At 47.2% G+C, this 21,719-nt stretch overlaps 1 protein-coding gene across 1 annotated transcript; it reads right to left on the bottom strand.

Annotated features, from left to right (window-relative positions):
• Positions 1 to 905: 905 nt before the first annotated feature.
• On the bottom strand, positions 906 to 21,620 carry LOC125539655 (putative ABC transporter C family member 15). The gene is made up of 11 exons (XM_048703157.2): positions 21,465 to 21,620; positions 4,926 to 7,288; positions 4,639 to 4,725; positions 3,784 to 4,449; positions 3,501 to 3,665; positions 3,035 to 3,329; positions 2,717 to 2,931; positions 2,254 to 2,559; positions 1,735 to 1,798; positions 1,401 to 1,640; positions 906 to 1,307 (listed from the first exon to the last, which is right to left on the bottom strand). Exons 1-11 carry the CDS (start codon positions 21,571 to 21,573, stop codon positions 1,204 to 1,206), a joined length of 4,614 nt encoding a protein of 1,537 aa, XP_048559114.2. The 5' UTR covers positions 21,574 to 21,620; the 3' UTR covers positions 906 to 1,203.
• Between the last annotated feature and the right edge of the window lie 99 nt (positions 21,621 to 21,719).

Genomic DNA, 21,719 nt, shown 5'->3' with positions numbered 1-21,719 from the left:
GTAAATTGCTATGGGGCGTTCTACTCGTCTGCCGGCTGACTGCCAGCCGTTAGATTTACCGTATCAAGCGGTTGAACGCGCCTCCACTACTGCAACACATGTCTTGTTGTGGAATTATTTCTGCAACACATGTCTTGTTGCAGAATTTTTTTGCAACTAAGGTTTTATTGTAACACTTTTTGCAGCTGAAGTTTGGTTGCAGAAAAATTCACAAGAACAGTTTTGTTGCAAAATGTAGACCCGTCGTACAACATCACAACACCGCGTATGTTTCAGAAGCATCACTCCTATTGCAGAACCGAGTTCAACAAAGGATCGTATGCGGCGCCTGACTTGGATGCGTGTCACGCAGGGGAGGTGGCGGATGCGGCCGCCGTGATCCGCCGGGTGATGATAAGCGTTTCCCAAATAAAAAACAAAAGAATATAGAGAAACACAGAAAAAAAAACTCAGAAGGTTCTAAAACCGGTCTGAACTTCCAGAACTGTTTGTTGGGCCGATTTTATAGCTATTGCATACCGACCGGTGGGGTTCGAACGTTTAGCTTTGCCGAACCGTGGACTGAACGAGAAAACAAGCCGTACCACCAAGCACCACGGTCCACGACGCCGGCGGCACACCGCCACCGCTCGAAATCCCAGCAAGGTAGCGAGTGCCCCAAATCAGCGGCTTCGGTGTGATGCTTGCGCTCAGATCGGGTATACTCTCGTCAGACCATGCCCAACTCCTTGTGCAGGACTCGGCTCACTATCTGCTCGACGGAATGCCTGGCTGGATACGCCGCATGTAAGTACCCCGCCGCGAACTCTGTCCAGTTACTTCTTTAACTGACAATCGATTACGCGGGACTCCTCTGCTAGTCTGCTGCGACAACGTTCTCTCGAGGAAATTTAAGAGCTCACGCGGGATCGCTTACACACTCTTATTTTTCTCACATCAGAGAGCAGCTTACATAGTGCTAGACTGCTTAGTGTACTAGTACTAGTACATTGCACGACTTAATAATTTTTCCGAATCGCCTGAATAATCTAGCTAGCCCCATCCCATTGTAAATTCCATCGTCTCTTTCTAGGTGGGTTCTGCGCGCGCTTGTCATCTGAAGAAAGTCCGTGTGGTGTGTGTGTGGCCTTTCTACTAAGTTCTGCAGAGCGCCTAGTTGGCATTATGTCGGATTCGCCAGCCGTTCAATTGTTTGTGGTGCTGTCAAAACCCCTTGGATCTCTGTGAGTACTCCTTTATGAGCCTCAAAAATTCAGAGTTTTTGTCCTCCAGTAATCTTGATGGCGTGTCGTATTCTATAATTCTTCCTGCTCAGCACAAAAGAGTACAGATTTTAGCGATGCGGCGCTAGGTCCTAAAATGTGGATAAATATTTTTTGTTAGTCAATGGTGCGGCTTACCTTCGCCGAAGACAAGAATAAGATCACTGTCGATAACTGTGTGAATTCTATGTGCTACTGTCAGCACCGTGCAGTCCCCAAACTCCTCACGGAGTGTTTGCTGGATAATTGCATCCGTAGATGAGTCAACTGAAGCAGTTGCCTCGTCGAGGACAAGGACATTGCTTCGCTTCAGTAGAACCCTTCCCAGGCAAAACAACTGCCTCTGTCCGACACTCCAGTTTTCCCCATTTCCGACAACTGCAGGAGAAATCTCATTTGATCATCTCAATGGAGATATACACACTCTGTTAGACAGTCTAGCATATGCGTGCTGTTGTACACAAAAACAAACCTGTTGAGTCCAGCTTCTTTGGGCTTTGACGAACTATGTCACCAAGCTGGCATTTGTCCAATGTCTGGCCAAAATAAATGTATACATCTGGTCAGTAGAGGAAGTACAGTGTTCCATTCTTTTAATCATTACATTTTTACAATATCTCCTGTTCTTTTATTCATTATATATATAGATATATCTGAAGAAGGATTTGATCAGGTTGCAATCTGTATGAAACATTACATCATCTTCGGTATTTGCAATAGTAAAAATGACCATCCAAATATTTTTCCTAGGATACTCTGTCAGCAATTTTGACCTTTCATAGATTAGCATAATCATGAGATCATATTTTATCAGCATAAACTGTTAGCAATATTTTCGTTGAAAAAGGTACAATTATCCAGAACTATCTGTTTTGTAACATGGACTATTGGCAATAAAGAACAATAATATGAGGTGTTAGGCTCCCTTTTGCTGCACATTATATATAATTTACTCTCTTATCATTAGAACATGTATAATTGAATTATTTACCTCCCATACATGTTGATCAGAATATTCATTTAGTGGATCAAGATTTCCTCTCACTGTGCCCTCAAACATGGTTGGATCCTGTGGGATGATGCTAAGTCTGCCTCGTAAATCATGCAACCCGATTTTGCTGAGATCAACATTATCAATTTCAATTGTCCCTTGTCTCGGTTCAACAATCCGGAAAAGCGCTTGAATCAAAGTTGACTTTCCACTGCCAGTACGTCCAACAATCCCCACCTTCTTCCGTCCTGGAATTGTACATGATATATTTCTTAAAACAGAGGGGAGATGCTCTGCATATCGAACCTGTAAAAGCAAATAGTCGCATTAGTGGCTTCATTTGAGCATGCACATATTTTATGAGAAAATTGAAAAATAAAAGAGATTACATTTCATTATTCAAAAGTAAGAGCTTTCCTTTTGTGTTACTATAAGTGATAACTCGCAGTAACATCATGCATACCTCCAAGTTTCTTATATTTATAGTACCATCCTTTGGCCAGCTGTTTGGGGGGCGGTGATCATCTACTATTAGAGGAGCCTCACTAGGGATCCTTGAGTACTGCATTATTCTTTCAACTGAAATCATTTTATTCTCTGTGTTGCAAATGTTCCAGGTTACAGATGACAACTGCCCGTTGAGGTTCAACGCATAAGTCACTGCAAGTCCCGCAATGCCTGTGCATACAATTATGCCAGTTTCACAGCCACCAAAAAATAGTGATCAGAGTATAGACTACAAAAATGAATCAACTATAACTTGTCTGCATGAAAAACTTACTTGGATTTATAAATCCTTCGGGAAGACTCACCAACAGAGTCAAAGAAAAGGCAAAGACAAAGTTAGATAGCATGTTTAGCCTGAAGCAAAGCCACTCCACAGCCGAGACGTTATGGAACCATGGTTGTAAGTGGTTGTTAACAAGACTGATGTTTGCTTTGCTGAAGCGGTCTTTCCGTCCATATGCTCTAATACTTGCCGCTCCTGTAAGTGATTCCGCAGAATGGTGGAGTATTGGAGCCCTTTGAATTTGTTGCAGACGAGCCAGCTCTCTTGCTGTTGGTATGTAGTACCGCTGCATGTCATAGGGAGAATATTGGATTCAGTGCTTTGTGAAAAATCATCAAGGAGGAAATATGCACTAATGGCTTCCTGGAAAACAACGCGTACGGAAATAACTTGATGCATACATTGTACTCGGACGAGTTAAATCTAGTGCAAAAATATCACTGCAAGGAGCTCTTACTTGAAACACATAACAGATTGCTGTCACTGGAATAAAGATGACAAAAACCGGCCACGCAACCTGTGACATAACGCCAATGGTCCCCAGAATTTGTATAAAAGAAAACGCGCACCAACCTAGGCTGTCTGCCATTTTCAGATCTAAGACACTTTGGTCATTGGAGACCTGTTACAAAGTACAGTACACAATTATTAATTTCAAGGAGACAGTGCAAATTTTTTTTTTGAGGGAAATAGCAGGACTAGCCAGTGCAAAATGATGTGAGGAGTAATCGAACACCAACCCTGTTTAGGATCCTGCCAGTGGGTGTGGAATCAAAGAAGGACATTGGAGCACGGAGGATGCAATGGAGCATATTCTTGAAGAACTTCTCCGCTGTTAGCAGGCCAACAAGCGAAACAAGCATAGACCGACCAAAAACACATAGTGCACTTCCTATAGATAGCACTATGTATACGAAGAAAAGAAGGCCTAATCCAACCCTTGGGGTGGTTGCAGACGTTGGAGGACACGCCCATGCCATCCAATAGTTGCTTGCGACCTGGAATATTTGGAAGAATGACTGTGCTGCTACTATTATCGGTGCTAATGCGCCACCATGAACAGCCGTCAGGTATGCCCAGTAGATCGTCTTGCCAATCCCTCCCTTTTCTCGTTCCTCATCTTGTGTTAGCCTTCCTTTTTCATTGATACCTTGTGAGACATCGTGTGCAGACTCTTGCTTAATTATACCCTCAACTTGATCATCAATGTGGTTTTCTCTCTCAAACTCATCATCACTATCTGCTAACTTTTGGCTCTCTGTTGACAAAATTCTGCTGGAACTCTCGGCATTTATGACAGACTCAGTTGCCTGGCTATGGGCTCCGACTATGGCTTCAAATCCTATGTTCTGTTGAAGGAGATCATCAAATGTTCCTTTCTGCACAATCTTCCCATTCTGCATCACCTATTATTTTGTACCCCTTTGGTTATTTTGCATATCTTAGCAATGCTAACGTATACTCCCTCCGTCCCAAAATAAATGTCTCAACTTTAGTACAACTTTGTACTAAAGTTAGTACAAAGTTGAGACACTTATTTTGGGACGGAGGGAGTATGCATTATTTGCGGGCGAAAACTTTTTTTTTGCACTTACTAGTATAAGATCTGCGGCTGGAAGAAATTCAACTTGATGTGTCACATACAATATTGTTTTGTCTTTAAGCATCCCCATGAGGCAATCCTGCAGAATAATATAGTAGTTCATTCTATTAGCATTCATGCAGACTGATGCCTCTAAACCGTTGAAGAATAAGCAAAACTGGTGATATTTATCCTGTTTAAATCATATGCGACTAAATTTTGGAAATAAATTGTCAAGTTAACAGCATACGAACATAGATAAACACATTTTATGGGTTTATGGACACTGAATAAACAAACCTTGAAAAGTTGTCCTCCAGTGTGAGCATCTACTGCACTGAAAGGATCATCAAAGAGGTATATATCTGCATCCTCGTACACTGACCTTGCAATCTGAATCCTCTGCTTCTGTCCACCACTCATGTTAATTCCTCTTTCTCCAATCTCCGTCAAATCGCCATTTGCAAATAGCTCAAGATCTTTTGTCAATGCACAAGCTTGTATTACCTTTTGGTACTTTTCCCTGTCATATGGGTTTCCAAACAGAATGTTGTCTCTGATGTTCCCAGATAGGATCCAGGCAGTCTGAGGAACATATGCTCTGCTCCCACTGACCCTCACAGTCCCAGCTAGCTTAGGCATCTCCCCAAGTATGCATGATAATAGACTGGATTTCCCAGAGCCAACTACTCCACAGATTGCTACTTTCATCCCTCTCTTTACTTTTAAATTTACATCTGTTATAGTTGGAGATGTGGTCTCAGGTTCCCAGCTGAATGCTCCATGATCAATCTCCACGTCAAAGTCTGTGTCACTCCTTGGTACTTCTGTAATTGCGTCGTCTTTCAATTCTTCTTCCTGGAGGTATTGTGCTACTCGATCAGCTGAAACTTTCCCCTGAGCAAACACCGAAAGTAAATCAGGGAGTGTGAAGATTGGATCTTGTAGCATCCGGAACGTTGCAAGAGCAGACAAAACAGTACCAGCTGTTAGAGGAATCCCCATCAATATACATGTACCGAATGTTATGGAGGATATGAATGCAGGGGACCCCCAAAATATGAATGTTGTTACAGCTGACAACCTTACAGATTTCCACAACCAATTGTGCTCCTCCCTTCGTAAAGCTTCTAGCTTTTGAAGGTACTCTGTATCCCATGCTTGAAGTTTCAGTATTTTCATGCTTCTAAGCACTTCCGTTGTTGCCTTCATTCTGTTGTCTTTAGCAGCCATGATCTCTGATTGCAACCTTTTCTGCAGTCTGGTCAGAGGAATATTGCAAGTCATTATTGCGAGTGTTGCTGCTAAACCAGCCCATGCTCCAGCACCTAGGTTTAGATGGAGAACATAGACTGCTAGAGAAAGCTGTATGGGTAACATCCAAATGTAGTTTGTGTACCACATAACTTCGGTTATCCTTTGTATATCTACACTCATGTAGTTTATGATCTCTCCACTGGAATGCTTCTGCCTTGCGCCGCAGGATAACCGGAGCCCCTTTTGGTAGATGTGAGATATCAAAGCAGCTCGTAGCCGCATCCCGAGCCTTTGAGCTCCAAAAATCCACTGCCTCTCTGCTATTGTCTCCACAACTTTGGCACCTAAAAATGCAACAGCAAGAAGATAACCTTTTTGCAGTCCATTTTTCCTCTCCCCCCCAAGGAATTTCACCAAGTCATTAATCAGTGATGGTCCAACATAGGATGCACATGCACACAGAATTGCAAATACTGCATTGAGTGTTGCTTTTCTTCTAATAAATAGGAACATTGCTCTATAGATTGATAAAGTACTTAAACCATGCCTGTGTTCAACATCTGCTAGGATCCTTTTAAATGAATCAGAGAGTAAATCCGCATAGTCCCTTTCATCAATATCTGGCACATCATTCTTATCTAGAGGTTTCTTATATCCGATAACAAATAGAGGAGTCATCCAGGAGAATGTGACAAGGTTCAGAACGCTTGCTTTGCCATACAGACTTGTTCTTTTGGTTTCTGTCTGCTGTCCTGCAGATGGACTCAATAGTGGCTCTGTTATGCTGCTGTTTATTAAGGTGATTCCTGTTTTTCCTCTGACAGAAATTGCAAACAGATAAGTGCAGATAACAAGTGTGAACAGGTCCATCAATTCCGCAAACCCCATGTATCCATGATCTGATAAGCTGAATCTGAGATCAAATATCACACTGATTATTGATTGCAGAAAGCTAAGTACCAACCATGCCCGAATAATGAGCGGATGCTTTGCAGATTTTGTCTTCTGTAGACTGAATACTGCTAGTGACAATAATATCCAGGAGAGCACCTGTATGCCTTCACCCAGAACAAAAGGTGGGTACTTGCAACCACTTATTCTTCCTTGTAACTGCAAAAAGAATATCCTCAGGACATGAGTGGCTAATATAAGCAGACAACAGACTTTGCTTGCTTGATATGAGAGACCCAGCTTTATGTCTGCATTGTTTTGTTCCTGATTAGAATGCTTATTGCTTTCAGGAGTTGCAGTCTTCAATCTCTGCCTGCAGCATCTGATTCGCTTGAACAGAAACTGAGCCATGATACTCGTGATAAATACCAGCTGTATATATACAAAAGTGCTCGTCCAGAAACAAGGTGAATATATTTCTGGCCATTCTTGCATGTGTTGCGATATAATGGAATCTGCAAGGTTGCATAGCAAATTTGTGTGTCAAGAATCAACAGCAGAATCGGTTATCCAATTTTTATTATGAATAGTAGCTACATCTACGTCATCAACGCTCGAGAAAACAGAAAACAACATGTTTTTTCTTTATGAAAATGGAATTTCCTGAATAAGACATTAGTCGACTTTTGGAAAAATTGGAGTTTATATATGTACATTCTCCAAGCTAGTTCTACCAGCAATGGCAACCCGAGGCTAAAAACACAAGTCATGTTGGTAGGAACTTATGGCTCTGTCTCTCCACCTCAGAAACTTGCAAAAAAGTATTAAGTTTTGGCTGACAGAATGTATTCCATATCATCCTAAGTTTTGACTTCAGTGACTGAGCAACGATCCATGTGGTAAATGCATAGAGGTGGTGCTGATGTTACATCATTTCCACTGCAGTGTTTCAGATTACCGTTAAGAGTGTGCTAATTCCCAGCAAGCACCACTACAACAAATGACACACCACTTGGGTTGCCCGAACTCAAGCCATGAATGGCAAAGAGGTAGAACAGAAGCAAGGCGCCAAGCAAAGCGGCAAGTTGATAGGTAAATGCCAAGTGTTTGAAAGCGTGGGAGAGCTGAGACGGCCGCTCCCACCCCGCTCCCGCTCCCCCGCTAGGGTTTCCCACCGCCGCCACCGCCGTGCCGGCCGCCCGGCTCCTTCCCGCCGCCGCCAGCCGCCCGGCGCAGGCCTCCCCTCCCCCTCCCCTCCCCCATCCCCTCCTCCCCATCCCACCGCCTCCGCCGTCTCCCCAGGAGGCGGCCGGGGCGGCGCACGCTCACCTCCCTCTCGTCCGTCCTCCTCCGCCCTTTCCCCCCGCCGCCGCCAGCAGTCGCCCCCGGGTCCGGCCGGGTGGTGTCGGCGGCGGCGGGTCGTCCCTTACCCGCGCGCTCTCCTCCTTCCCAGGGTGAGGGGAGGCGGCGGTGGTGCTCGGCTGGTGGCGGCCCGGCGTCCTGGTGGCGGAGGCCGGCGGCGCTCGCCGCGGTGGTGCCGCCTCTTGGCGGCGGGGCGCTCCGGTGGTGCTGGATAGCCGGTGGCGCATCCCGGCCCAGATCTGGGCCCGTAGGGCCCCATCTGGGTCCTTGCGGGTCGGCTCCGGCGCGACCGCGACGCTCTCCGTATGGAGAGGGTGGGGAGCTGTGACGCCCGGGTAGTTAAGCTACAGTGATCCTCTGCTAATGGTGCCACGTCACCTCGTTTATAGTTGCTAATCTCGAGTTAGTTCGAAACCGATTCAAATTCAAATTCAAAAATAGGCAAACAATAAAAGTTTTCAAATATTAAAACTAAAATGTTCGGAGTGAACCAAATATTGCATAGATAATTATGGTGGAGAAACCACACTTTTATAAAATGTTTAAATACTCTTAAATGAATAAAAGAGTAGCAAAAACAATTATTTTAATGCTTTAAAAATAATAAACATTTTCAAAACTAAATTGTTATAAGTATTAAACTATTTTGGCAGTGGCATAATTTGTAAAATCCTATTTAGGTGCCACTTTGGTAATTTACTAAAACTAAAATAAAAGGAAACTAAAAAAACAGAAAAAACAAAACTAACAAAAAAGGGGAAATAGAAGAACCCCCCCCCCCACTGTGCCACGGCCCAGCTGGCCTCTGGACCCACTAGGCCGGTCCAGTCGGCCCAGCCGCCGCCCGACCTAACCCTAGACGACCGACGCCCCCACTCCCCTCGTTCCCCACTCCCTCCTCTCGTTTCCCCGCACACCTTCCTCTGCTTCCTCGATCTGGATCGGGGGCAACGACCCCGACCCCGATCCCGCATCGCCCCGCTCGTCCCTCGACACCGCCGCTCGCCCTGCACCCGCCCGATGCCGTCCGTCGTCGCCCGGAGCCCGCGTCGACCGCGCCAAGCCGCCTCCTCGCCGGAGATGGACGGATCCCGGAGGCCCCGTCGCGGATCCGGCCTCCCCTCGCCTTGCTCCACCACTCGTCCCCGTCGACCTCCCCGACCTCCACCGAGCCCGTTGCCCCATCCCTACTCCGCCCCGTGAGCTTCCCCCTCTCCACCCCTGCCTTCCACGCGCACGCTGCCGCGCACCGCGACTCCCGCCCGCTGCCATCGACCGCAGCGCTGCTGCCGCTGCCCCCCCCCCACGGCCTCGCCCCGGCGCGCGCCTCCTTCCCTGCTGCTGCAGCTGCTTGCCCGCGCCGTCGCCTGGGCCGTGCCGCCACCGCCACCGCCGCGCCGCGCGTGCCCTGCAGCGCCCCCCCGCCATCGTTGTTGCTTCGCTGCGCCGACCGCCCCCTCCTCGCCGGCCCCGCTGCTCGCCCGCCTGCGCCGCCGTGCGCCTCCAGCAGCCCCCGTGCTAAGCCCGCCGCCCTGACCTCTGGCCTCGCCCCGCCGCTCCCTGCGGGCGAGCGCTCGCACAGGCGCCCGTAGCGCCCGCTAACCCGCAACGGCCCCTAGGGCCAATGACACATGGGGCCCAGCCCTAGAACGTTTAATAAAAAAAAGATTAAAAAAAACTAAATAAAAATAAAAACATTAATTAATTAATTAATCCTAATTAGATTAGCCTAATTAACTAGTTTCACCTAATTAACTTTGATTAATTAACTAACAGTGAAATGACATGCGGGACCCACACGTCAGTTGACCCAGTCAACGCCCTGTTGACTGCTGGCGTCATGCTGACGTCATGATGACGTCAGCATGCACTATTCTGGATAATGTTGTTTTAAAATAATTAATTAAATTCCAGGAATTAGTAAAATCTTTAGAAAATCATATCTTTTAATCCGTAACTCGAATTAAATTATTTTCAACATGAAAGTTGCTCAGAACGACGAGACGAATCCGAATACGTAGCCCGTTCGCCCACCACGCATCCCTAGCATAGCGAACACGCAACTTTCCCCCTTCGTTTCATCTGTCCGAAAACGCGAAACACCGAGGATACTTTCCCGGATGTTTCCCCCCTTCACCGGTATCACCTCATACCGCGATAGGGCACCCCTAGCACCGATACTTGTCATGTCATGCATCGCTATGCATCTGTTTGCTTAAATATTTATTGTTTCTCCCCCCTCTTCTCTCGCTAGACACCGAGACCGACGCCGCTGCTACCCAGTACGACTACGGTGTTGACGACCCCTCTCTCTTGCCAGAGCAACCAAGCAAGCCCCCCCTTTGATCACCGGATATCGCCTACTCTCCTCTATACTGCTTGCATTAGAGTAGTGTAGCATGTTACTGCTTTCCGTTATTCCCACCCTGATGCATAGCCTATCCTTGCTACTACTGTTGTTACCATTACCTGCTATCCTACTGCTTAGTATAGGATGCTAGTGTTCCATTAGTGTCCCTACGCTCTTGTCCGTCTACCATGCTATACTACTGGGCCGTGATCACTTCGGGAGGTGATCACGGGGCTTATACTATATACTTTACACAGTTACATTACCTGTGGTACTGTTCGGAGATGGGGGCTGAAGGGGCAGGTGGCTCCATCCCGGTAGAGGTGGGCCTGGGTTCCCGACGGCCCCCGACTGTTACTTTGAGGCGGAGCGACAGGGCAGGTTGAGACCACCTAGGAGAGAGGTGGGCCTGGCCCTAGTCGGTGTTCGCGGATACTTAACACGTTAAACGAGATCTTGGTATTTGATCTGAGTCTGGCTACTGGCCTATACGCACTAACCATCTACGCGGGGAAAGTTATGGGCACTCGACGTCGTGGTATCAGCCGAAGCACTTCATGACGCCAGCGACTGAGCGGCGCGCGCTGGGTTGGACCGCGTAACGTGACTTCCTTTGAAATGGAGGTTGCTAGGTCTGCTCTCCGGCCGCGTACGCAACGTGCAGGTGTGCTATGGGCGATGGGCCCAGACCCCTGTGCGCTTAGGTTTAGACCGGCGTGCTGGCCTCTCTGTTGTGCCTAGGTGGGGTTGCGACGTGTTGATCTTCCGCGGCCGGGCATGACCCAGAAAAGTGTGTCCGGCCAAATGGGATCGAGCGTGTTGGGTTATGTGGTGCACCCCTGCAGGGAAGTTAATCTATTCGAATAGCCGTGATCTTCGGTAACAGGACGACTTGGAGTTGTACCTTGACCTTATGACAACTAGAACCGGATACTTAATAAAACACACCCTTCCAAGTGCCAGATACAACCGGTGATCGCTCTCTCACAGGGCGACGAGGGGAGGATCATCGGTTAGGGTTATGCTATGCGATGCTACTTGGAGGACTTCAGTCTACTCTCTTCTACATGCTGCAAGATGGAGGTGGCCAGAAGCGTAGTCTTCGACAGGATTAGCTATCCCTCTCTTATTCTGGCTTTCTGCAGTTCAGTCCACCGATATGGCCCTTTACACATTTACCCATGCATATGTAGTGTAGCTCCTTGCTTGCGAGTACTTTGGATGAGTACTCACGGTTGCTTTCTCCTTCCTTTCCCTCTATCCCTTCTACCTGGTTGTCGCAACCAGATGTTGGAGACCAGGAGCTAGACGCCACCGTCGACGACGACTCCTACTACACCGGAGGTGCCTACTACTACGTGCTGCCCGCTGACGACGACCAGGAGTAGTTTAGGAGGATCCCAGGCAGGAGGCCTGCGCCTCTTTCGATCTGTATCCCAGTTTGTGCTAGCCTTCTTAAGGCAAACTTGTTTAAGTTATGTCTGTACTCAGATATTTTTGCTTCCGCTGACCCGTCTATGATCGAGCTCTTGTATTCGAGCCCTCGAGGCCCCTGGCTTGTAATATGATGCTTGTATGACTTATTTTATTTGTAGAGTTGTGTTGTGATATCTTCCCGTGAGTCCCTGATCTTGATCGTACACGTTTGCGTGTATGATTAGTGTACGATTGAATCGGGGGCGTCACAAGTTGGTATCAGAGCCGACTGCCTGTAGGAATCCCCCTTCCACGCTCCTTGGCCGAAGTTGAGTCTAGACATTACAAAAACTTTTACTAACATGGCTGTGCGGCCCATGGGCCCACGTCGCCATTGGGTGGTATTAGGATCTTTTATTCCTCGTCTATACTCTGGGACTCTGATCTCTCTTCTATTCGGGTTAAATGATTTTGCTAAAATCTAACTTTAGGTTCTCGAAAATACTTCCTCTCGAAGAGCCCCATTCAGGCCAGATGATCGCCTGCTGCACCAGAAGATTTCGTAGTTACTCTCTGCTACTCTTCCGAGACTTGTGCCCATCGCCTTTGCAAATTCCCTACCACTGTTATATCATTATGGATAACTACATCCACTTGCCCTTTCAAATCCCATTGATCTTGTTATTACAAGATACACCGAAAATTCTCTGTATTGTTCCGAGAATATTTTGTGCCTACTGACTTGCAGTTCCTTGCCACCTGAATACCCCTACGGATAATATCTCGCCCTTATCGAGTATCTACTCATCCCTAGTTGTTCATGTGTTTCACAATGGTCATCGAAATACTATTCGATCCTCCAAAAAAATCCTTAGTAGCTTATTGCTCTGCAATACTTGTCTGCTTGCATGATGGGTGCTTTCCATATGTCTGGCAATATTCGTTAGTATCCTTAGGCACCGTCATTTTGATCCCTTTGATTCAACATGAGTGCGAATGCACGCAATCATCAGTTGATCCTTTTAAATTATCTTTCCGGCTCAGACGTCATTTTGAACGTGGGCTGGTTCTCAACAAATCCGATTGCCGTCGATTGTACCCCTAAGGCTATTCAACTTATCCATCCCTAATCAGAACATTGCTTCTGATCCCTTGATTTGAAAATCATAATTCCTTTGCACTTGAGCTCTGGATTAGTCAGTTGTTTCCATAATCCAATGCCTTTGCATTCTTTCTTCTTCTGGTAGAGTACCGATACTCACATCAGCTCCATTGTGTATCGTCAGATCCATTGTTTGATTTCATCCGACATCGTCCTTAATGTTCAATAACCTTGTGAGCCTTTCCACAGGTATATAATGCCTTTGGTAAACTGTATCCTCTGCCTTGTCATCCATGATCTACTTTTGAGCTTGTGTTATTTACTCCTGAAGTTTGTGATATATGTTCCTAAGATACCCGATGGTTTGAACTAATGCCTTCCCTAATCTGTGCAAACCCGGAAGATTTCACGGGTCATACTTATCTGGTATTGCACCAGGTAAAACTTTCAACAACTAATGTCATTTTCAAAATACAAGGGGTGCATGAAAGGTTATGCGTTGAACAAGTGGGAGTCGACCTTGAACCCTGTGTTCATGCCCATGGACGCGATGTATATCTGATCATGGAAGCTTCTCTTAAAATAATTATCCCCTTGTTACAAGATCATCTTGTATCCTTGGATGTGGTTTCGACCAAAATTTCTTCCTTTGATCCATTTCTTGGACAAGTTAAAGTACTTGTCTTCTGCAGTTCATTATACCTGTCCAATCCTTATTCTGATCTACCTTCGAGTATTACCCTCTGGTGTCTCGAGAATAACACGGAACTACATAACTTCTTATGAGTTCTTCATCAACTATTATTCTCGTCGATTCCATTTTTCCAACGGGTTCTGAGTTGTTAGAACCCCTCAAGGACACCGATAAGTGAATCAATTCCGCACTCCGACTCAATAAGTTAATCTCCGTTGCTTATGAGTTTAATAATCCTTCAAGTCACTCCTAGCCTGATCGGCTATATCATTACCATGTTAAATTTTAACTGTGCTACCCGGTCCTTCTTCCCGTAGCACAATTATTTGTCAATGAGCTAAGCTTACGTCGATTTTCCTCATCATATCATTTTGCCTTGAACAACAAGCTTGATTTCGAGTTGTGCCGTACCCATGGTTCCAATAACCTTTCGCTTCATCATTCCTTTGAATTGATGTTGTCGCTGGTTGATTACATCTTCATGAAACCTCTCCACAAAAGTGTCGTGATCATCATCAACATTCTGAGTGTTTCCAGGATATCAATTGAATTCTTGATGAGAAATAGCATCCTTTGCCCTCGATGATTTGGGTTATCATCGACAACATTATTGCATTCCCTCCAACACAAAACTTGTTCCTGATTTGTGTTGTACCTTGAGTTCCTTGCTATCCGACTTATGATATGTTCTACCGCGGAGTATTACCATATTTAATGTCAAGAAGGTTGTGAGGATTGCTCCACCTCTTAAGAATTCTTGCTATAATGATACTTCTCACCATCACCATTCTTTCTTGGTCCTCGTGTTGATTCCAACCGGGGTACCCACAAGTGAACGGTGGGGTATGGATTCTGCACTTCTAGCAACCCTATTGCTTTGAAGTTAATGATCAAAATTTCATTCTTAGACTATCGGTTGCTGAACCACCGTTCTAACATTGATCATGCTACATAACCCCATAATTCGGGTGCACCTTTCAACAAATGTTTAATTGTGTATGTTTTCCTCAAGCATACCTCCTTATGTCATCTGATCTGAGAAATGTTATCTCCTTATTCACATAGTTGCGGAAATCCATCCTTTTGGAAATCTCGAGGAATTGACGCTGAGTCCATCAGCCACCTCCTCGTCCTCTCATTGGTTAAATGATGAACTCTTGTTTTGGAACTCGCTTCCATAGTTCATTTCCAAGGATCTTACATTATCATCTAGTCAATGTGTGTTACACCTTTTCTTCTCAGGCACCCTAAGTCTGAGGTATCCTAACACTGACCAGATCTGAATCTCGGTCAGATATGATGGTTGGAATATATTTCCAAGGGTAATAACAATGTTCTTTTATGACCCGGTAAGGTGACGTCTTGCCCAGTACACCTGGACGGAGGACCTATTGTTAATGTTTCCTTTTTAACAAGGTTATCCATTCTTCCCTGAGGAAATTGTAAGACTTATTCTACAAGTTATTCCTGATGGATCCTTTGTGTTTCCAAAGTCTGATCTTCACCTGATGACCATGTCAATGCTATCTCGAAGCATGTCAATGGTACTCCGATTTTCAACAGGAACATTTGAAGCACGATGCTAAATTTTATTTATCATTTATCCTAACACCGTTGTATGGGTAATATCATGATATTCCTCCCCCCTTACCTAAAAGATTTTCTACTTTATATCCTGTCTTGGATATCATCCTCTGCTTGACTTTGGGGAGGATATACCCCTGATATATGTGTTTAAACACATTTTCCTTTCCATTGTTCTGATTAATTTGATAATCATATTATCCTTTCCATTGTTTGGTTTAACCTTTCTTGAGGTTTATATGATCTAAGCAGTAATATTTTCCTGCTTACGAAAACACCTCGGTGTACCACCTTATCAGTCAGACCCTGTTACTATTGTTGATGACATTTCGGTGGCCACCGATGGACGGGAACCTTGCCTATTGGCCCGCCTCGTTCAACGAGCAAGAAAATGGTTCTCTTCGTCCCTCGCCCTTGGTACCAACGTTGTTGCCGACATAGCTGACATGGTACTCCCTGACATGCCTTGCTATCATGACCGTGCAAGATGTCACTGCTCCTATTAAAAAAAAGAACCACATGGTGGGCCCATAACCCACAGTTTCACAGGATCGAAACCTGACTCTCCTATACACCCTGTTGCCAAAGTTATTCCTAGAGCTTGACTTCGTATGTAATTTGTGAGCCACCTTCCTAGTGATCAATTCTGGTATCGGACACAATACTTATTCCCGTTGCTCTGAACCCCATTCACACTCTGTTTCAGGCAATGAACGATTGCCTATCCGCTTGAAACTTCTTATTGCACCGTCTTACTTTGCTCTCGATGTGTTTCATTTGTTCAACTCGAGAGATACTCATATGTTCATACTTGGGAAACACATCCTATCGTTGTAGAGCTGCCCCTTACCTATTCGTAAGTACGATGGAGATCCCGAAGAAAGGATGACAAATTGATCATGGTGACTTGAAGCAGTGAAATGAAGACATCAACGAAAGGGATCAACCTCTTCGAAAGGGCAGCCAAGACCGAGAAGACTCGTTAGGTTTTTCGCTACCAACACCTTCGCCCCTTACTCCACCGCTTAAATCTCGGGACGAGATTTCTTGTAGTGGAGGAGAATTGTGACGCCCGGGTAATTAAGCTACAGTGATCCTCTGCTAATGGTGCCACGTCACCTCATTTATAGTTGCTAATCTCGAGTTAGTTCGAAACCGATTCAAATTCAAATTCAAAAATAGGCAAACAATAAAAGTTTTCAAATATTAAAACTAAAATGTTCGGAGTGAACCAAATATTGCATAGATAATTATGGTGGAGAAACCACACTTTTATAAAATGTTTAAATACTCTTAAATGAATAAAAGAGTAGCAAAAACAATTATTTTAATGCTTTAAAAATAATAAACATTTTCAAAACTAAATTGTTATAAGTATTAAACTATTGTGGCAGTGGCATAATTTGTAAAATCCTATTTAGGTGCCACTTTGGTAATTTACTAAAACTAAAATAAAAGGAAACTAAAAAAACAAAAAACAAAACTAACAAAAAAGGGGAAATAGAAGAACCCCCCCCCACTGGGCCAACGCCCAGCTGGCCTCTGGACCCACTAGGCCGGTCCAGTCGGCCCAGCCGCCGCCCGACCTAACCCTAGACGACCGACGCCCCCACTCCCCTCGTTCCCCACTCCCTCCTCTCGTTTCCCCGCACGCCTCCCTCTGCTTCCTCGATCTGGATCGGGGGCAACGACCCCGACCCCGATCCCGCATCGCCCCGCTCGTCCCTCGACACCGCCGCTCGCCTTGCACCCGCCCGATGCCGTCCGTCGTCGCCCGGAGCCCGCGTCGACCGCGCCAAGCCGCCTCCTCGCCGGAGATGGACGGATCCCGGAGGCCCCGTCGCGGATCCGGCCTCCCCTCGCCTTGCTCCGCCACTCGTCCCCGTCGACCTCCCCGACCTCCACCGAGCCCGTTGCCCCGTCCCTACTCCGCCCCGTGAGCTTCCCCCTCTCCTCCCCTGTCTTCCACGCGCACGCTGCCGCGCACCGCGACTCCCGCCCGCTGCCATCGACCGCAGCGCTGCTGCCGCTGCCCCCCCACGGCCTCGCCCCGGCGCGCGCCTCCTCCCCTGCTGCTGTAGCTGCTTGCCCGCGCCGTCGCCTGGGCCGTGCCGCCACCGCCACCGCCGCGCCGCGCCGCGCGTGCCCTGCAGCGCCCCCCCGCCATCGTTGTTGCTTCGCTGCGCCGACCGCCCCCTCCTCGCCGGCCCCGCTGCTTGCCCGCCTGCGCCGCCGCGCGCCTCCAGCAGCCCCCGTGCTAAGCCCGCCGCCCTGACCTTTGGCCTCGCCCCGCCGCTTCCTGCGGGCGAGCGCTCGCACAGGCGCCCGTAGCGCCCGCTAACCCGCAACGGCCCCCAGGGCCAATGACACATGGGGCCCAGCCCCAGAACGTTTAATAAAAAAAAGATTAAAAAAACTAAATAAAAATAAAAACATTAATTAATTAATTAATTAACTTAATTAATCCTAATTAGATTAGCCTAATTAACTAGTTTCACCTAATTAACTTTGATTAATTAACTAACAGTGAATGACATGCGGAACCCACACGTCAGTTGACCCAGTCAACGCCCTGTTGACTGCTGGTGTCATGCTGACGTCAGCATGCACTATTCTGGATAATGTTGTTTTAAAATAATTAATTAAATTCCAGAAATTAGTAAAATCTTTAGAAAATCATATCTTTTAATCCGTAACTCGGATTAAATTATTTTCAACATGAAAGTTGCTCAGAACGACGAGACGAATCCGAATACGCAGCCCGTTCGCATGCCACGCATCCCTAGCATAGCGAACACGCAACTTTCCCCCTCCGTTTCATCTGTCCGAAAACGCGAAACACCGGGGATACTTTCCCGGATGTTTCCCCCCTTCACCGGTATCACCTCATACCGCGATAGGGCACCCCTAGCACCGATACTTGTCATGTCATGCATCGCTATGCATCTGTTTGCTTAAATATTTATTGTTTCTCCCCCCTCTTCTCTCGCTAGACACCGAGACCGACGCCGCTGCTACCTAGTACGACTACGGTGTTGACGACCCCTCTCTCTTGCTAGAGCAACCAGGCAAGCCCCCCCTTTGATCACCAGATATCGCCTACTCTCCTCTATACTGCTTGCATTAGAGTAGTGTAGCATGTTACTGCTTTCCGTTATTCCCATCCTGATGCATAGCCTATCCTTGCTACTACTGTTGTTACCATTACCTGCTATCCTACTGCTTAGTATAGGATGCTAGTGTTCCATTAGTGGCCCTACACTCTTGTCCGTCTGCCAAGCTATACTACTGGGCCGTGATCACTTCGGGAGGTGATCACGGGGCTTATACTATATACTTTACACAGTTACATTACCTGTGATACTGTTCGGAGATGGGGGCTGAAGGGGCAGGTGGCTCCATCCTGGTAGAGGTGGGCCTGGGTTCCCGACAGCCCCCGACTGTTACTTTGAGGCGGAGCGACAGGGCAGGTTGAGACCACCTAGGAGAGAGGTGGGCCTGGCCCTGGTCGGTGTTCGCGGATACTTAACACGTTAAACGAGATCTTGGTATTTGATCTGAGTCTGGCTACTGGCCTATACGCACTAACCATCTACGCGGGGAAAGTTATGGGCACTCGACGTCGAGGTATCAGCCGAAGCACTTCGTGACGCCAGCGACTGAGCGGCGCGCGCCGGGTTGGACCGCGTAACTTGACTTCCTTTGAAATGGAGGTTGCTAGGTCTGCTCTCCGGCCGTGTATGCAACGTGGAGGTGTGCTATGGGCGATGGGCCCAGACCCCTGTGCGCTATAGGTTTAGACCGGCGTGCTGGCCTCTCTGTTGTGCCTAGGTGGGGTTGCGACATGTTGATCTTCCGCGGCCGGGCATGACCCAGAAAAGTGTGTCCGGCCAAATGGGATCGAGCGTGTTGGGTTATGTGGTGCACCCCTGCAGGGAAGTTAATCTATTCGAATAGCCGTGATCTTCGGTAACAGGACGACTTGGAGTTGTACCTTGACCTTATGACAACTAGAACCGGATACTTAATAAAACACACCCTTCCAAGTGCCAGATACAACCGGTGATCGCTCTCTCACAGGGCGACGAGGGGAGGATCATCGGTTAGGGTTATGCTATGCGATGCTACTTGGAGGACTTCAGTCTACTCTCTTCTACATGCTGCAAGATGGAGGTGGCCAGAAGCGTAGTCTTCGACAGGATTAGCTATCCCCCTCTTATTCTGGCTTTCTGCAGTTCAGTCCATCGATATGGCCCTTTACACATTTACCCATGCATATGTAGTGTAGCTCCTTGCTTGCGAGTACTTTGGATGAGTACTCACAGTTGCTTTCTCCTTCCTTTCCCTCTATCCCTTCTACCTGGTTGTCGCAACCAGATGTTGGAGACCAGGAGCCAGACGCCACCGTCGACGACGACTCCTACTACACCGGAGGTGCCTACTACTACGTGCTGCCCGCTGACGACGACCAGGAGTAGTTTAGGAGGATCCCAGGCAGGAGGCCTGCGCCTCTTTCGATCTGTATCCCAGTTTGTGCTAGCCTTCTTAAGGCAAACTTGTTTAACTTATGTCTGTACTCAGATATTGTTGCTTCCGCTGACTCGTCTATGATCGAGCTCTTGTATTCGAGCCCTCGAGGACCCTGGCTTGTAATATGATGCTTGTATGACTTATTTTATTTGTAGAGTTGTGTTGTGATATCTTCCCGTGAGTCCCTGATCTTGATCGTACACGTTTGCGTGTATGATTAGTGTACGATTGAATCGGGGGCGTCACAGGAGCGGCTTGGACTGGGGCAGCGGCGTCGACGGCGTGCCAGCTGCTGCGTGGAGGCGGGAGCTGTCCGGGCCTGTGGGGCCACGGGCCCGGTAGGCTCCTGCTTTGGCGCCTGGTCGACTACCGTCATGGACGGTGGAGGTGGGGCCCTCCCGTATGCTGACGGTGCTGCTGCCCTAGTCCCGGCTCCTCTTCTTCGTTGTGCAGTCCATCTTCGCGGTGCCGTGGTGAGACAGCGCGGGAAGCTTCGTGTCCGTGTTGGCGCAGGGTGGTGGTCGGTTTGGTGGCGAGCTCTGGAGTGCCTGAGGTGGAGGATGGGATCGGGAGAAATCTCTGTTGGCTTGGCCGACACTGACGCGGTGGCGCCTAAGGGTGCCCTCGGACCTTCCTAGAGGGCATCGGGGCTACCCTTCCTCTCTCCTCGCCGTGTACCGGGGGAAACCCTTAGCAGCAGCATCACCATCGTCGTGTCCCTTCTTGGAGGTGTTGATTGGTACCGGCGCTTCGGAGTCTCGGAGCTTGGTGGGCGATCTCCGGTGGACGCAGCGGTCGCGAGGCTTCGTCATTTTTGTCGATCCACCGTTATCGGCATTTGTTTCTTTTCTTTTTCTCTTTCTTTCTTTTGGGCGTGCTTGTGCTGTTTCCGCCCCAGCACCTATCGTTGGCTGTATCGGATGGTTGCTTTGGAATACAAAGCGGGGGGAAACCCTTTTTCTCAAATGCCAAGTGTTTTGACACTTTGATTGTGTTGGTAGCTTGGTGCATATGGAAGCATAGTAATTGATGTGTTTTTGAGGGGGTTATTTTACACTCTTTCCTCTTCTTAATTGAATGACACATTTGAGAAAGAAAAAACATACATACATTCTCCTAGTGTTCCCCGTATTGACATATTCCTTATTTCTTAAAGATTGAATGACTAATACTTGAAGGGAAAAAGTCTAGAAAAGATATACTAGCCCTTGTTTTTTTTTTTTGACAGCAAGCCCTTGGTTTCTTTTAGACAGTTGTATGCATAGGAGTGTTTGTTAGTCAGAGTGATATTATATTTTTGCAGAAAGGATGCTAGGATGAAAACGGAAAGCTGATCATTGCACATGATCTGACTGTCATCGGCCCAGTTTGCTAAATTTTCTTCATGACCATGTTTGAAACCATAAGTAAATTTATAAAACTATTTCTTGGTCACTGAAAATTAATCTTGAACTTTGTGACTATTACTTCAGTTAGTTAGTTATACAAAAGGACAAAACCATCGAGGCTAACTAACTAAATTTACAGGTCATGGGCTACAAATGCTGCCATGTTTGTATGCACATTCTTGTGCGGTTTCTGCTCCATGTCGGAATACAAAAAGAAAACCAAGCAGACCCTTATTAACAGGACCTGAAATTTGTCAAGACTTACTCGGCGAATCATGGAGCAAGCCCGCCGTGTGGGCGAGGAACATCTCCTGCACCCTCTGGGGAAGAAGAAGAAGAAGAGGCGAGTGCAGCTGGCTCTTCCCTCCCTCCATGGCGCGGTGAGGCCAAATGCGAGTGAGAGACAGAGTTGAGGGGTGGTGATCGACGGTGAGATATATATCGGAGGTGGAGCGACCCGAGGACCCGATGGTGACGGGCACTTGGGCAGGCAAGGTTAGAGAGTGCAACAACAACAAAA

This window comes from Triticum urartu, chromosome 2A (genome assembly GCF_056163025.1).
Source record: "Triticum urartu cultivar PI428250 chromosome 2A, HENAU_Tu73, whole genome shotgun sequence".
Lineage (NCBI taxonomy): Eukaryota > Viridiplantae > Streptophyta > Magnoliopsida > Poales > Poaceae > Triticum > Triticum urartu.
The sequence above is the reverse complement of the archived record's forward strand: the minus strand, read 5'-3'. Positions and strand labels throughout refer to the sequence as shown.

Bases quoted from the DNA above. Each gene is read 5' to 3' on its own strand.
- LOC125539655 (XM_048703157.2), bottom strand. From the start codon at position 21,573: ATGGAGGGAGGGAAGAGCCAGCTGCACTCGCCTCTTCTTCTTCTTCTT. The intron at 4,726-4,925 runs GTTTGTTTATTC...ATTATTCTGCAG, and splicing joins CTGGAGGACAACTTTTCAAG to GATTGCCTCATGGGGATGCT. The intron at 3,666-3,783 runs GTTGGTGTTCGA...ACTTTGTAACAG, and splicing joins CTGGCAGGATCCTAAACAGG to GTCTCCAATGACCAAAGTGT.